Source organism: Crinia signifera, chromosome 5 (genome assembly GCF_055691185.1).
Source record: "Crinia signifera chromosome 5, ASM5569118v1, whole genome shotgun sequence".
Taxonomy (NCBI): Eukaryota; Metazoa; Chordata; class Amphibia; order Anura; family Myobatrachidae; genus Crinia; species Crinia signifera.
The window spans coordinates 163,968,039-163,984,897 of record NC_139221.1 but is presented as its reverse complement, the minus strand read 5'-3'; the positions used below and the strand labels follow the sequence as shown (position 1 = coordinate 163,984,897).

The window sequence follows — 16,859 nt, the reverse complement described above, 5'->3', positions numbered from 1 at the left end:
CGCCGGGCACTCACCCGGCAGCAGCAGCGGCTCCCACGGCTCCCCCGGAGCGTCTGGAGCGCACGCAGCGCTGCCCTCCTCCCCCCTCCCCCCCGCAGCAGCAGCAGCAGCATCAAGCTGCTGAAAAAGTTGTAAAATAAAATATATGCACTGAAAATATATGTATATATATATATATATATATATATACACACACATATATATATATATGTGTGTGTATATATATGTATATATATAAATATATATATATATATATATATATATATATATATACATATATACACATATATATATATATATATATATATATGTGTGTGTGTGTGTGTATATACCCCACCGATCGCCAGCCCCCCCCCCTCCCACCCGGCAGCCCCCCTCCCTCCCACCCACCCGGCTGCCGCAGCGCCAGCACCCCTCCCACCCCCCCGCCAGCCGCAGCGCCAGCCCCCCTCCCAAAGCTGGTGACTAAAATGGGGTCACTTGTGGGGGGGTTCCACTGTATTGGTGCTTCGGGGGTCTTGCTAATGCGACATAGCACCCACCATTCATTCCGCCACCAAAAATCACTCCTTCCCTTCTGAGTCCTGCCATGCACCCAACTGGTATTTTTTGGTCACACGTGAGGCATTGCCGTACTCGGGAGAAATTGGGGCACAGATTTTGGGGTGCTTTGTCTCCTTCATTCCTTGTGAAAATAAAAAATTTTGAGCCAGAACTGCATTTTTGTGTAAAAAATTACATTTTTTTACACAAAAATGCAGATCTGGCTCAAAATTTTTCATTTTCACAAGGAATGAAGGAGACAAAGCACCCCAAAATCTGTGCCCCAATTTCTCCCGAGTACGGCAATGCCTCACGTGTGACCAAAAAATACCAGTTGGGTGCATGGCAGGACTCAGAAGGGAAGGAGTGATTTTTGGATTTTGCAGCACAGATTCTGGTTGAATGACCCCCGAAACACCCATACAGTGGAACCCCCCCACAAGTGACCCCATTTTGCAAACTACACCCTTCAGGGAATTCATCAAGGGGTATAGTGTACATTTCAAACCCCCAGGGGTTTCACCAATTTTGATACAACTGAGCTGTGAAAATGAAAAATTTATTTTTTTCATTTTCACTGCCCAGTTGTACCACAATTGGTGAAACCCCTGGGGGTTTGAAATGTACACTATACCCCTAGATGAATTCCCTGAAGGGTGTAGTTTGCAAAATGGGGTCACTTGTGGGGGGGGTACCTAACTTTTAGCATCTTATGGTGCCTAGAAACCTACATGGTTCCTAAAAAATAATCTCATAAAAAGGAGGCTCCAAAATCAAGTAGGTGCTCCTTCTATTATGAAGCCTGTGGTTTGGTCACCGTGCACACTAGGGCCACATATAGGATATTTATGAAAACCAAAGAATTGGGGGAATCAATTTTTAGTCACATTTCTCTAGTAAAATGTACTGTGTTCCTTAGAAAAATGTATTCAATTTGCAAATCTGCAAAAAAAATGAAATTTTGAAATTTCACCTACACTTTGTTTTAATTCCTGTGAAACACCTAAAGGGTTAACAAACTTCCAAAATGCTGTTTTGAATACTGTGAGGGGTGCAGTTTTTGAAATGGCATCATTTATGGGGGTGTCTCACATACAAGTCCCTCAAAGTCACATCAGAACTGAACTGGTCCCTAAAAAAATCAGTGTTTGAAATTTTCTTGAAAATTTGAGAATTTGCTATTCATATTTGAAGCCTCCTAGTGTCCAAAAAAATTAAAAGGAAGTTGAAATAATGATGGCAACATAAAGTAGACATATGGTCTATGTTAGTTATTAACTATTTTGAGTGGTATGATTATTTGTCTCACAAGCAGAAAATTTAACATTTTGCAAATCGCGAAATTTTCCATTTTTTCACGACATTTTGGTATTTTTCACAAAAAAACACAGACTGTATCGACCCAAATTTACCACTAATTTGAAGTACAATGTGTCACGAAAAAACAATCTCAAAATCACTGGGATAAGTAAAAGCAAAAAAAAGTTATCCCCACTTAAGTGAGACATGTCAGATTTGAAAAAAATGGCTCTGTCAGGAACGCAAAAACTAGCTCTGTCAGGAAGGGGTTAAAAAAGGACCCACAACAGAAAATGTAATATTCACTATGCAATGTAAATGTTATATCACAGTGCAGATGGGTCATTCCATGAAAATGGTCTTTTCATGTAACGTTTGTTACCAGTTTTCGTGACCAGCTTTGCATCAAAATTAAAGCATATCATGTACCACACAAACCACATTTACTTTGCACAAAAAAAATTAGAAACACATGCTCAAAAATATATTTCACGTGATATTTTTTGTCAAAATGTAACATTTGTTTTCATGGAATGACCCAGTGCTATTATGTATGCAGTAGTAGTGCAGCCAATTTGTACAGTACAGCTGTATACAGTTTAAATACATTTCACCTCAGAAAAGGACATTTTACCTCAGATAGCTAAAGTCCGCTATATTTATACAGCTGCAGACAGTAAAGAGACATTTTACCTCAGAAAGGCTGTAATACGCTCTTCTCTCGCCAAAATGTATATATTGAAAGATGTACTATCACAGGAAGGTTAAAATAAGCTAACACCCTAATGCATGGGTAACACAGAGACTGCGTTTACCTCAGATGATAACTGTACAACAGGCAGACATTTATGTGCTTCCTCATCAGAAGGGGAGAAGACGTTTTCCCTGACTAATATTATTTGGAAATAGTGACTGTAATAAGGTGTAAAGACTTTATACCGCTGGCTTCATGCTACATTGGGCGGTATTCGATGAGGCTGATTCGCCAGGTTTTTATGGCGATTTCGTGCTGTACGGCGAATTTCTGACTAAAACGGTGAATCACCCTATTCAATGACCAGATGGCGAATACATTTCAAGGTTTTTTTCGCCATGATTCACCGAGTAGCAATCGCTATTTTTTTATGGTGAAGTGGAAGGTGAACTTTTAAAATAAAGTGTTTTGTTTTTTACAATTGGTGTCCAAAAATCTGGAATTTTATTCTGAGAAGGGGCATGCTATTATATATATTTAATTTAAACATTTTATTTTTTATTTTTTTTACACCGAGCAGCCAGCAGGGGGCCGGAGCCGAGCCGCTCATTAGATATTCATATATTCACTTCACCCGATCATTACATATGCATGATCGGGTGTAGTGAATATACCTGGTCCCCTGCTGGCACCCCCGGGGGGCAGCCTGTGCTGCCTGGCACCCGGGGAGCCCACCTCCCCCCCACAAACGTTCTGGGGCAGGCAGGGAGACTTCCATCTCCCTGCCTGCCACTGTCCTCAGGCTCCCTGCGGCGTGCGCCGCAGGAGCTCAAATTCGCCAGTCAGGGGCAGCGAGCCCCTGACTCGTTGAATACCGGAGCCAGCGAGGCTCCGGAACGCGGCGACCAGTGGCGAATGTGCAGCGAATCCTAAACAGGATTCGCTGCACGTCGCCGGTATTCACATTGAATACCGCCCAGTGACTTACTGTACATGCTTAGGCAAAGGATATGAAGAAAAGTGGAGAGAGGATATATACAGTGTTGTTACATTGTGAGAACGCCAGCAATTATTACCTGATTCACTTTCACTTGTGGATTACAAATACAGTAAGCCAGGCATGCCCAAAGTCAGGCTCGGGGGCCAATTGCGGCCCGTGCTGTCATTTCAAGTGGCCCGCAGCCTCCAGCTGGAAGTGGGCAGAGCATCAAATGTGGGAAGCACAGCAGAGGACACTAAAGGTGGGGCCCCGGCGAGTGCGCCTTTACTTTGCTGTCTGCTGCAGTGAGGAGGTGTCGGCAGCCACAGTGTGAGATGTGTTTGGCGTCCTGCCCCTGCTGCTGCAATCGTATATCACCCTACTCCACAATCACAGTGACAGCAGTGTTTGGGGAGGGGGGCAGCAAGGGGGAAGCTTGCTCCCGTAACATGCAGAGTGGTGGAGGGCAGCAGCGGGAGCCCAAGCATCTCCTGTCCTTGCAGTGCCTGCTTTGCATCTCCTTCCTCTGGCTCACACAAGGGGCTGGGAAACATACAGATGTAACCAGTTAATTGCATTTATCCGCCTGTTAGGTTTACATTCTAAAAATATATAAATTATATGTAAATATGGCATAGGAGGTATTCACGTAGTGGTGGATACAGGAATATTTAAATTGTTATTGTTATAGGTATGTTCATGTTAAACAAAGGACACTATGTGACTGGTTGGTGCTTCAATTAATAATATTAAAGGCTTTTTAGGAGCCCATGCACCATTGGCAGAGGTGGGATCTGGGACTGTGTGCCTTTTCAAGGCTCCCTGATGGAGTGAGTGCTGGGCGGCAAACATCTGGGCCTTAGCCCCTCCCCTCAACAGAAAGTCAGTCAGAGGGGTCAGCATGTGACCTTTGGCAGGAGTCCTGAGAGAAACTGCTCAGAGCAGTATAGTGAGGGACTGACAGGCTACTGTGTGCAGTGAAGGCAGCCCTGTTTGTGACTGGCACTAGAGAAAGGAGAGAATAGAGGTGAGAAACCATCCTGTGAGGAAGTACAACAGCCTGGTGACAGGGGGCCAGTGACCTGTATCCAGCTGATTAGCAGGTCCTGCTCTGCACCCTTTCCCTGCCTGATCGCAGCAGCTGACCAGTCCTGAATTCTTTATCAGGACCAGTATACGGTGACTGAGGTAGTGAGATGGAGTTTGGACAAGAGACTATCATTGTAGCTGCCTGCAGAGCGAATATCCTGAGGTAACAAAGGGACATTAAGGTAACCCTCACCACAAATCACATTGGGTAAGGTGTTATCAGCAGTCCAAAGCCATGTTTCCTTTATCAACAAGTCATCCATTCTGTCTATACAGACTCCTAATTACCACATAGAGCAGCACCCTGTCACAGGACTCCCCAATTACCACATAGAGCAGCACCCTGTCACAGGACTCCCCTCACTAACTGAACTACCTCAGGGAGAGGGAGACAGGTACAGCCTATATGCTCGTTGGACAGTGTGTATAAGGAGTCAGGCACAGTCTATATGCTCGCTGGACAGTGTATCCTGTAAAGCAGTACAGTGCTGCACAGCTGATCCTACAATTCACCTGGGCTGAGGCAAAATAAAAGCTGTTATATTAGTGATAGTACCCCTTTCTGCAGCTCTAAACCATCATATTACCCTGATTGGATATTGCTTCCATATGACTGACAGATCTGGCATCTCTTGAACACCCCTGACAGTTCTTTATCAGAGAGCACAGAGAAAGGAGGAAAGTAAACTGACCCCTTAATCTGCCTTGTTCCATAGACAGAGACTAATAGGAGCTACAGTATACAGGTTATCGTCACTAAATATACAGGATTGCCTATTACTTCTCCACAGTCATCAATGGCTTCAGTTATCTAACCAGCGACCAGCATTAAGGAGTGTTTTATACCTAGAGCGTTCCATGAATAGACACAAACTCCTCGGCAGCTGTACAATATAGCTAATTTGCAGGACTATGGGTGTATAACCACCATTTGCCTAAAATTCGACTAATGCAGTAACTATATCAGCCATTGAATGAACTCCTGCAGGACATCCTCAGCCCGGGCTTGAGTTAACATGTAAAGTGCACTTTTACAAAACTCAAAAAGGGATAATTTGAGATCTCAAATAATTTGAAATGTAATTGCCATTGTTAAACTATAGTGTCAGAAAACTAATATTGAGTGTGTGAGTGTGAGTGTGGAGAGTTGGGGAAGGTGACGTGGGCATAGAGCTATAAGGGGTAGGTGGCCATAAAGGTGGCCATACATCAGAAAGATATTGTACCCAATCATACAATCTCAATTGATTGTAAGATGGATTGTATGCAGATTGTGCGCACATCTTGTGTACACAAATCATACAATCAATCATCAGATGGATTGTATGACTGATTGTATGATGGATTGTATGCAGATTGTGTGCACATCTTGTATACACAATCATACAGCAGATGGATTGTATGACTGATTGTAAGATGGATTGTGTGTAGATTGTGTGTCCAAAAACCACCAAGGACTGCCGGGGATTTCAAGGGAAATTGTACACAACCATGAGCGCAATCGATCTTAAGATCGATCTTTCTGATGTATGGCCAGCTTAAGAGAAATACCTTCAGGGAAGGGTCAAAGTGGTTATTGAAGGGTTTAGTGTCAGTAATTGAGAAATGATAATTAATACAAGCTATGCTGTGTGCATAAATGTTCTGTGACAAAGTATGTTAATGTTCATTTGCATTTTCCGGTTAATATGAGATCTCATTTAAAGGAGTCGAAGTCTAAGAAGAGTTCCTGAGAAAATAAAACCTTATTTATTCATCATTACCTGTCTAATTCATATACTAATGTAATTGTTGTTACATGCTACGTACTACAGTATATTGATTACCATTGCATATTAATTGACCTCAGGGGATTGTCCCAAGCCTACTCCTGAGGAACATAACCTTTGAGGCTTGGGTGGAGGCACATTACAGTTATTCAAAATCTAGCAGGGATAACTTCCGTTACACAGAGAAGGAAGGGGGCAGAGTGGGGGACATACAGTGAAGGAGGGTCAGGCTGGGGGACATACAGTGAATGGAGGCAGTGATGGCCATTCAGAGAAGGTGGAACAGGGGCAGGCTGGGGGACATACAATGAATGGGGGCAGAGTGGGGTACATAGTTAGTGGGGGGACATACAGTGAATGGGAGTCCTACAGTGAAGGAGGGTCAGGCTTGAGGACATACAATGAATGGAGGCACTGATGGACATTTAAGAGAAGGGGAGCAGGCTGGGGGACAGAGTGAATGGGTGCAGAGTGGGGAACATACAGTGAATGGGGGACATACAGTAAAGGAGGGGCAGGCTGGGGTAAATACAGTGAATGGGGGCAGGCTGGGGGACATAGAGTGAATGGGAGCAGAGTGAGGGACCATTCTGATGTGATTAATGATTCAAAGAATGTCAGGCTGAATGGTCGGCCACTCACATTTTCACCTCACCAAATCTGGCCCTCGTCGCAAAAAGTTTGGACTCCCCTGCAGTAAGCCCATTGCCAGGATACTCAGTGCGGGACTCCAGTCTACAAAACAAAAATAGCAGCTGTGGTTATAAGTGACTACATAATAAAGAGAGAGACTAAGTAATAGTTTACAGCTGTAGCAGGTATATTATTGCACAATAATAAATTAGTATTTTAGCATATAATAGTGATATTGTCATTTTGATGTCATGTGAAAATGATAACACTATATCTATGTTGAATATCTGTATATAAATTGTCTTTATAGTTCTGTGTTTTGTGTCCATCGTAATCGTAACTATTTTTGTTACTGTATTAATGTAATGTTTATTGCATATACTTTTTAATGTTTTAACTTGTCAAACAAAATATATATATAAAAGAAAGAAACCTTGTCTTAATATACTTTCCAGTTTATTATAGATGCAGTTGATGCAGCAGCTGCATCTTTGGATGCTGTGCTCCTGCCAGCTGTTAAATCCAAAAACATAGCATCAAATTATCTGCATGAATATTTGTCATTTGATTAACCAGTGAAGCTTGATTCAAAGACACAACCACTAGGCTTGGCATGCCCAAAAACGTGGGCAGCATTCCCTAATTCTTTAAGTCTGGCTGTCACTGCCACTAACCCCGGTCCCAAAATGGCTGCAGTATGTCACTTATGCGGAGGCTTAGGGTGCATTGTGACCATTGCAAATCTGTGCAATCACGGGCACATTGATAAAAATAAGAGATGTACTTAATTCATTGGGTTTGAATACAACTGAATTAGGCCTACTCTATTTTTCTTTCCATTTCATTTTTTAATACATTGAAATAAAATGATTGATAAAAATATCATCATTCAAATCTTATGATTTAGGTATCTTATCCATAATAAATATATGTTCATAGTAATGTTCACATCAGGGTATATTTACGGTATTACTCTTTTTCTTTTGTACACCAGAAATATGCGACTTCTACTCATTCCGAGATATTGAATCCCATCAGTGAACTTGTCATTTGGCTTATAGAGATGGGTGCTGATGTGGACACCATTGGAGAGCATCCCCTTCATGCTGTTATCAAACTCTGCATGAAATCAGGTAAAAGAATATTGGAAAACTGCATATGGCGCTTTGCTCCAGTAGAAAGTTCTATATTTACGCTATTGAGATGAGCAATATATATAAATAGATATCTATATATGGGATAGCAGTGTTCATTTCAGTCATTAATTGTGAATAAAACTAATGAAAGGTCAGTAATGTGACTTGTTTGTGCAACACTTGCTTTACTTGTGTAATGCTTTCACGGCACTACTGGGAGTAGTGGTGTGTCACCAAATTGAACAAAATAAATAATGCTGCTTATGTTCAAAAGGTCTACTGTATGTTTGTGTGTGTGTGTGTGTGTGCGAATATCTGCTGTTTATACAGTACATTTGGGATTTAGAACTGACTGTGGTGTACTAGCTCTACAAAAATGTACATTACATTGTGATTATCATCCTTAAATAGTGGCATCATCCATGTAATTGTGTATTATACAAAACATTTCATTTTATATTGTAGCAACTAACCCAGTTTATTGCTGCTTTGACAGCTTAGCTGTTAGACTACATTTAATAAGAATTGAAGTCTTAGCCACATACACACTGGGCGACTTTCATGTGAAAGCTTCTCAGTTTTCTCATCTGTGTGTGTACGGGGCAGCGCTCCGCATCATTGATGTCGGCTGCCACTCATTTGCTGGTATTACCAGCAGATGAGCAACGGAGCGGACGGCTTTCTATAGCCTCCTGCTATGAAAAGACGTCCACCCCTGGGGAAATGGCTGGGCAGGGGAAAAAACACTCAGTGTGTATGTACTGAGCGTTTTACAGCCCAGCTATTTCCCCCATTGTCGTGCACCATACACACTGGGCATAATCGCCCAGTGTGTATGGACCTTTTAAAATCTGTTGGCATCTCTAAACTTGGAAGCTCATTGTTTATTATTATACCAGAGTACAGTTAACTGAGTTTTATATACATTTTTACTGATAATATTTCATGGGTTTTATTTTTGATACAGCAGTGGTATGATATGTAATGTACAAAAGTAACAATTTTATTTCTAAATACACTATAGTCACAATCCATAGTAAGTTCTTTTTGTCCCCCAGCAAACACAAACCATAGCTCATTTTAGGCACAAGCCCTGCTGTGTGTATAGCTGTTCAGTGCCAGATTATGGTCCATATGGGCCTGGAGCTGAAATTGAACCTAACTCCCATACTGTCTAAAGGGGTGTGGTATGGGACTCCGACAGTCGGGATCTCGACAGTCATTATCCCGACGTTGGGATCCCGACTGCCCGGAGTCAGACAGCATGGCGAGTGCAAAAAAGCCCCTTGCGGGCCCCCACGAGGGAAAATAGCGGGTGGCCGCCGGTCACCCGGCTGCCGGCGTTTTGACAGTCGGGATGCCGACGTCGGGTAAATGACTGTCGGGATCCCATCCGGCACCTGTCTAAAGCAGGCATGTCCAAACTGTCTCCCTCCAGCTGTTGTGAAAACCAGCATGCCTTGCGATAGTTTTAGCATACCCTAGTAGCAAAACTGTGGCAAGACATGATGGGACTTGTAGTTTCACAACAGCCATAGTTTGGGCATGCTGGGTCTAAAGGAACACTGGCAAAGATGTGCAGCACAAAAAAGGATGTTATATCATAAGGAAAGGCAATGGTCACACAATATTACCCCAATTTCAACTAAACCAGAGTAGTACAATCTTATCGTCAACAGAATTTTCTGTGCTATTAATTAAACTGTTAATAAATAAATTACACCGCATCTAGATCCCCTATTTCCTATTACACCACAGATTAATGCCCCTTACTCACATTACGGCAAACACTATGTGCACCATATTCATGATATGCTACACAGTAGTGCCAATTATACACAATGCCCACGGTAGCAATGCCACTTATACACATATGAATATCCTCAGTAGCAGTGCCATTTATGCACATATAAATACCTGCAGTAGCAGTGCCACAAAAATCCATAATAATATCTGGTAGCCGTCCCACTAATACTAGAATAATGACCACTGTAGCAGTGTCACTTCTACCCATAATAAATTTCCACGGTAGCAGTATCGCTTAAATGTATCATAAATGCCCACGGTAGCAGTGCTGCTTATATACACCTAATAATTTCTCAATCAGACACCTACAATAAGTGCTGCTGATATGCCAACAGGAATTGGAAACCTGTTGCATTCTTTCCTCTAATTTGTGCACTTCAGAATCATGGCTAATGTGGTGTTCTCTGGGTACCTTGAGTGCTAAATTGTTGGGAATGTGAAATCTATAGTCTTTTTAATTTAAGTACAGGCTTATTAAGGATTGCAGACAGGGTATAAGACTTAATTGTGAAGTCCTGCAACGTATAACCACTACTGAAATCTAATGTGAATTCCCAGCAAGCCTGCAGTGGTATGTTAATCCTTATTATACTGTAAAATGCATTTTCATTTATTATTTCTTTGACAGCAGACAGCAGACTTTTCCATCTTGTCTTAAAAACTAAACCAGCCATTAAGAAACTGTTAAATGAGAAAGATGACGATGGCAACACAGTGATGCACCTTGTAGCATCTTATTCATCAAATGGTTATTCACCAAAACGTAAGTGAAGTGAAAATACAGTTTTTCTTCTAATTAGGGATTAAAAATAAAGTGAGATGTACAGTGCATTTAGAAGGTATTCACAGCTCTTCACTTTATCCACATTTTATGTTAGTCTTATTCCAAAATGGAATAAATTAACTTTTTCCCTCAAAATTCTATACACAGTACCACATAATGAAAATGTGAAAAAGGTTTTTGAAGATTTATTACAAATAAAAAACTAATAAATCACATGTACATAACTATTCACAGCTTTTTCTCAATACTTTGATGCACCTTCGAAAGCAATTCATTATAAGTCTTTTGAATATGTTGCGACAAGTTTGGCACACCAATCTTTGCGCGGTTTCACCCATTCCTCTTTGCAGCACCTCTCAAGCTCCATCAGGTTGGGTGGGAAGCATCGATGCCCAGCCATTTTCAGATCTCACTAGAGATATTCAATTTGATGCAAATCTGGGCTCTGGCTGGGCCACTGAAGAACATTTACAGAGTTGTTCTGAAGTCACTTCTTTGATATCTTGGCTGTGTGCTTCGGGTTGTTGTCCTGCTAAAAGATGACCTGTTGCCCCAGTCTGAGGTCGAGAGCCCTCTGGAGCAGGTTTTCATCAAGTATACCTCTGTAATTTGGAGCTTTCATCTTTTCCTCTATGCTGACTAGTCTCCAAGTTCCTGCTGCTGAGAAACATCCCTACAGCATGATGGTGCCACCAACATGCTTCACTGTAGGAATTGTATTGGCCTGGTGATGAGTGGTGCCTTGTTTCCTCCAAATATGATGCCTGAAATTAACTCCAAAGAGTTAAGTCTTGATATCATCAGACCAGAGAATTTTGAGTCCTTCAGGTACATTTTGGCAAACTCTAGGTGGGCTGCTACAGATGGAGCGTGGCCCATCTTTGCACGAGATGCGTGCGCGTCCCCTTACAACGGGACCCCGCTGCCTCGCCCATGGTCGCCCCGGGTCCCCGCCGCCTTGCCGCACCCCCCCCTAACCCTGTCCGTCTCCCTGAAGCTCATTGGGACCTTAAAAGAAACATATATTTTTGGGTACCCTTCCTCAGATTTGTTACTTGAGACAATCCTGTCTCGTAGGTCTACAGACAATTCATTTGACTTCATGCTTTGTTTGTGCTCTGACATGCACTGTCAAGTGTGGGCCCTTTATAAAGACAGTAGGGTGTCTTTCCAAATCATGTCAAATTTACCATAGGTGGACTCCAATTAAGCTGAAGGAACATCTCAGGATGATCAGTGGAAAGAGGATGTACCTGAACTCAATTTTGAGCTTCATAGCAAAGGCTGGGGATACTAATGTACCTGTGATTTCTTAGGTGTTATAAATTAACAAAAATCTCCCCTTTGTCATTTTGGGGTATTGTGTATAGAATTTTGTGGACAAAAATGAATTTATTCCATTTTGGAATAAGGCTGCAACATAACAACATGTGGAAAAAGTGAAGCAATGTGAATATTTTCCGGATGCACTGTATTGATGCGTTGTTGTTTTTTTATTCAATAATGTTAAAATTAAAGAGCTACTGTTTAGTGTATTGTTAAACTGGTGTGTGGCATTTTTGGCAAACATCAGGAGCCTGGGGCTTAAAGAGTGTACACACAGTGCTATATTGGCTATCCATTTTAACTATATAGTCAAAATAGCATATTAAGTTAGTAAAAATTGCACAGTGTTCATCTGCATGTGATCCCAAAGCCTGGCCCCACAGTGTCGATATTGCATGGCTAAATAGACGGTGCAGGCAAGACTATCTTGACTATGTTGTCTGTAGAATTTCTATCTTGACTATGTTGTCTGTAGAATTTATTTGGTGTAGTTCCAAATAGCAAGATAGTGTAAATATTAAGTGCAGTTAGCCAACATTGGATAGTCAAAATCGACCATTAGCCTGAATCGCATCATGTGTACACACCAGTAGCCATACAGTAGCATGTCTGAGAGAGGCAGCAATGTTTTCAGTACACTACTACTCTAATCTTCCCATTTGCATGGACCCAATGGCTACACACAGTAATGAAGTCCAGAGCAGTGTTGAATCATAGAATGCTTTGTGGAAATGCATCTCCTAGAAGAGTAGACTTACGGTTTGAGTGAAGTAATCTATGTATGCACATTCATCTCTATGTGTAATCGTATCCTAGTTGCCCCTTCATTATAAATTAAAGTTTGTTGCATTTTTTCTAGCCTGCTACAATTTTAATATTTCTCATTTTATGTTAGGTGCTCTAGGAAAATTAGCAAAACCTTTAGATGTATAAAATGACCACTGAAATAACAAGATAAAGCAATCACATGAGGCAATCACATGGCTGAAAAATATCTTAAAATGACATCTACAGTAGCAGCACAGATTAAAGTGTTTTTATCCTTTTAGGTCAAGCACAAGATATAAAGATGCTCCTGAATTTTGGAGGTGACGCATGCATTACCAACAAACAAGGAAAGGACGTCGCAAGTATTCTCAAGCGAAATAAAAATTTCAAAGCTGAAGACATAATAAAAAAGCATTTGGCAAGTCAGAATCCTGCTGAAGTTCAACCAAGCAGCACATCAGGTGATGATTGGTACTATAATCATTGTTATGTAAAACTATATGAATCAGCATACAGTATATGTTCAGGGTGATCTTAAATTGCCTTATCCTTTCTGTGGCTCTGAATTTATTAATATATTTTCTCCTTTTTTTGTTCGTAGAAGTGTGCATTGTTGGAGATATGAAGACCGATTCCCTTGAATATACATTGGAGCAATTCATAGCCTTCTGCAAACAAACTGATGAAGTTGATAACATTTTCAAACATAAATCTGTCAAGAATTTTCTGCGGGTTCTGTCTTCTGTGAAAGGTAAATGCTTATTGCAGGGGTGGCCTTCAGTATCTACCAACTGTTCATGTTTTCCAGACCACCTGTGGTCATGTAGAATGTGTTGGATATGAATGAATGCAGCACATGTTTGAAATGTGGCAGTCAGAAATGACTACACCTGTACACCAGTCAGATCGTCTGGAAAATGGTGGTAGATCTTGAGAACCGGTTTGGCCAGCCCTGGCTTATAATTAATCTTTTTACTTTTTAACATTTAATTTAACAAACGGACTGCTCATTTTCTTGATGTAAATATCCTTTTCTGCAAGATACTGATTATTTATTTCTCATTCCACACTGGTGTTATGTATATGAGGTGCTACAGATGGAGCCACACTCACCTAGCCTGCCTATGACTTTTGGCCTGCTAACTCGCCGCAGAGGGCCTAGTCGCATGGCAGTGCAATAAGTAGCACAGCTTTGCTTTTGGCGTATGGCAGATGAGCTCAATACCAGTGGTCATCTGCCAGATGTCGCTTTTTAAAATCGCCACTGCGCATGCATCAGATATCTAATGCAAAGCTATAGTGAAAGAATCAGGAATGCATGTGTGTGCAGTGTCCATTGAAATGTATTGTAGCACAAGAACTACTTTTTTTACATTACTGTACTGTTAGACACTTTTTTCGAAAATACTATTCCATACATGTGTGTCTGATTATGCTATTTATAAAGCAATATGGGAATAAGTTAGCAAATATACAGTACTTGCGCCAAGAATGAATGTGTGTGAGATGCTCGTGTGTTCCATTCTCGGCAATCGGCGACCCGAAACAGGTTGTTGCGGCGCACAAGCAGCAAAGACACCCGCGGATCCATACTGTAAGTTCCACTTGTGTAAGGGCATTGCTGTCCGTGTGTCTCATTACGCTACACTGGTTAAACACAGATTTATGCTACAGTAGGAATGTCCTAAAGTATGAGCAGGCCAGACTCAAGCGCTGAGGGGTTAACAAAATGGCTACTGGGTATCAGCCAGGGCTTCAAGTGAGCTCACATCTATGGAGCTAACAACGGTGTAGGTTCCGCTTGTGTAAGGGCACTGCTGTACCTGCATCTCATTATGCTTCATTGGTTAAACTTAGAATTACATTACAGTATGAATGACATACAGTACGAGCAAGCCAGACTCGATCACTGAACGGGTTAACAAAATGGGTACCGGAATTCAGCCAGGGCTTCATGGGAGCCAACATCTATGAAGTTATCGATAGCATAGGTTACACCAGGCATGTCCAAACTATGGCCCTTCAGCTGTTGTGAAACTACACATCCCAGCATGCCTTGCCAAAGTTTAGTATTCCCTAACAGCAAAACTATGGCAAGGCATGATGGGGCTTGTAGTTTCAACACAGCTAGAGGGCCATAGTTTGGACATGCCTGCGTTACACTTGTGTAAGGGCACTGCAGTCCGTGCACCTCATTACGCTACACTGGTTAAACACAGAATTACTCTACAGTATGAATGACATACAAGGGAAATGCTGAAGGTGCGTCTCATTACTCCTAGTTTAAACACACTGTGGTTGCTGACAAAGGCACAGATGCTGCAATGATCAACCCACAGCTCCGGTCCCCTACTTGCACCTCTGTCCAGGTTTGGGTGCACCCTTCTGTTCCACAGGGAGCTGAGCACCAGGCAGGAGCTGACCCACCGGAGCTCAGAATTGTTCACTGTCTCCTCTCTCCCCAGTCCGGTGATGGCACCCTGGCTGCAGAGGAAGCCAGAAACCCCTGCAAGCTGGGCGGAAAATTGGAGTGGTTCCTGCTTCCCTTCCTGGTGTCACATAAAATAGTCATAAATTTACCACTATGAGGGTGCAAATGGGCACATTTTCCCCATAGACTATAATGGGCCCATTAATTCAGACCCACCATGGGTTCTGACGCTTGCTGTTATCCTTCTGGGGGGTATCAGAAACTTAGGGTTAATATCCTCTGGAAACTACATATCTCTCCTTCCATAAGAACCCAGATCTGAGCTGACAGGACCACCAAAATGGGAGAAATTAAGCTTTAAGCCTATTTTAATTTATCAGTAATGTTAAGCTATAGAAATTCTATAGCAATGTGATTTCTCACCAGAACCGCTGACACTGTAACATGCTGCACCAGCAGCTCATTGGCCATATTGGCAGTGGGACGTAGACTCTCACACAGCCTCCTCATTGTCCGTGTTTTAGCTACCGTTGTGAGACATTAGTTAGTGCTGGCTGGTCACCCACACCTCTCCCCTCCCCCTTCAGACTGCTCTTTTCTCAGTCAAGGAAGCCAACGTGAATACTCTAAATTGCGTCCAAGTCACCTAGCCAGACACCCCTGCAAACAGGGCAAACAATTGGAGGGGACCCCACATGGGATTGCTTGCTGCTTCCCTTGCCAGTATCACATAAACTAGTAGTCAGTCTGCCCTGAAAGCCAAGAGTCTCCTCTTTCATAGGGTATCACTCTTGGTAAAATCGGACATATCTGGGTGCAGAGTGGACACATTTTCCCCATAGACTATAATGGGCCTGTTTGATGTTGAACACTATTTTTCTAATGACTTTGATCTCATCCCGCCTCTATAGCAGAGGAGTGCCCTAATGGTCTTGAGACATTAATACAAGAATGTCCTTATTACTACAGAGAACACGCCATAACTCCTGACACAGCTCGTTTTAATAAAAAATTAAGCATATTTTATTTTTACCTCCTCACCACAATTAGAGGTTTTATTAAGAGAAATATGATCTAAGCCAACCAATTCTTTTTATCTTCTGCTTGCTAAGGTAAGCTCTAGGTGGGAGTCTTCTCCAGTAGATACGCCAATTGTCTGCCTTTTCTAAACAAAGCACCGAATGCGGGCTTCAAGAATAGTAGATGGATACTACTTTAAAGTCCATTTTCACTGAAGCTGGTCTATATTTAAATCAGCCCTACATGGCGTGACTGGGTAGTGCTGAGCGGAATTTTGTGCAACTTTTTCCATAAACATGCACCTTATTTGCATTGCTACAGTATGCGAATAAGACACAATTATGCGACATGCAGTGTGCGATCTAAATATAATATGTTTTGCTATGTTCTTTTCCTAAAAACACTGTAATGTAGCTTGTAATGCAGATACAGCCCCAGTTCCATATAGTATATAGTCTGAGGTGGTTGCTCAAGTTCAGAGACTGTTGGGTGGAGTCGTCTTCAGGCGCCTGGTAGCTGGGAAGCATTTCCAGCAGTTACATCAACCACCTCCGTTTTCTGCCACCACAGAGTTTTTTCTCC

At 42.0% G+C, this 16,859-nt stretch overlaps 1 protein-coding gene across 6 annotated transcripts in view; it reads left to right on the top strand.

The window, feature by feature from the left end:
- TRANK1 (tetratricopeptide repeat and ankyrin repeat containing 1) overlaps positions 1-16,859 on the top strand; it is a 173,335-nt gene that overhangs the window by 79,566 nt on the left and 76,910 nt on the right. For 3 of the 6 annotated variants that reach the window (XM_083188218.1, XM_083188217.1, XM_083188219.1), the window contains 4 exons: positions 8,001-8,139; positions 10,577-10,711; positions 13,108-13,287; positions 13,428-13,577. In XM_083188218.1, coding sequence (XP_083044344.1) covers positions 8,001-8,139; positions 10,577-10,711; positions 13,108-13,287; positions 13,428-13,577 — 604 coding nt within the window. Of the gene's footprint in view, positions 1-4,395; positions 4,543-4,566; positions 4,787-8,000; positions 8,140-10,576; positions 10,712-13,107; positions 13,288-13,427; positions 13,578-16,859 lie in introns of those variants that run through there. The other 3 variants (XM_083188222.1, XM_083188221.1, XM_083188220.1) reach the window with 3 other exon arrangements.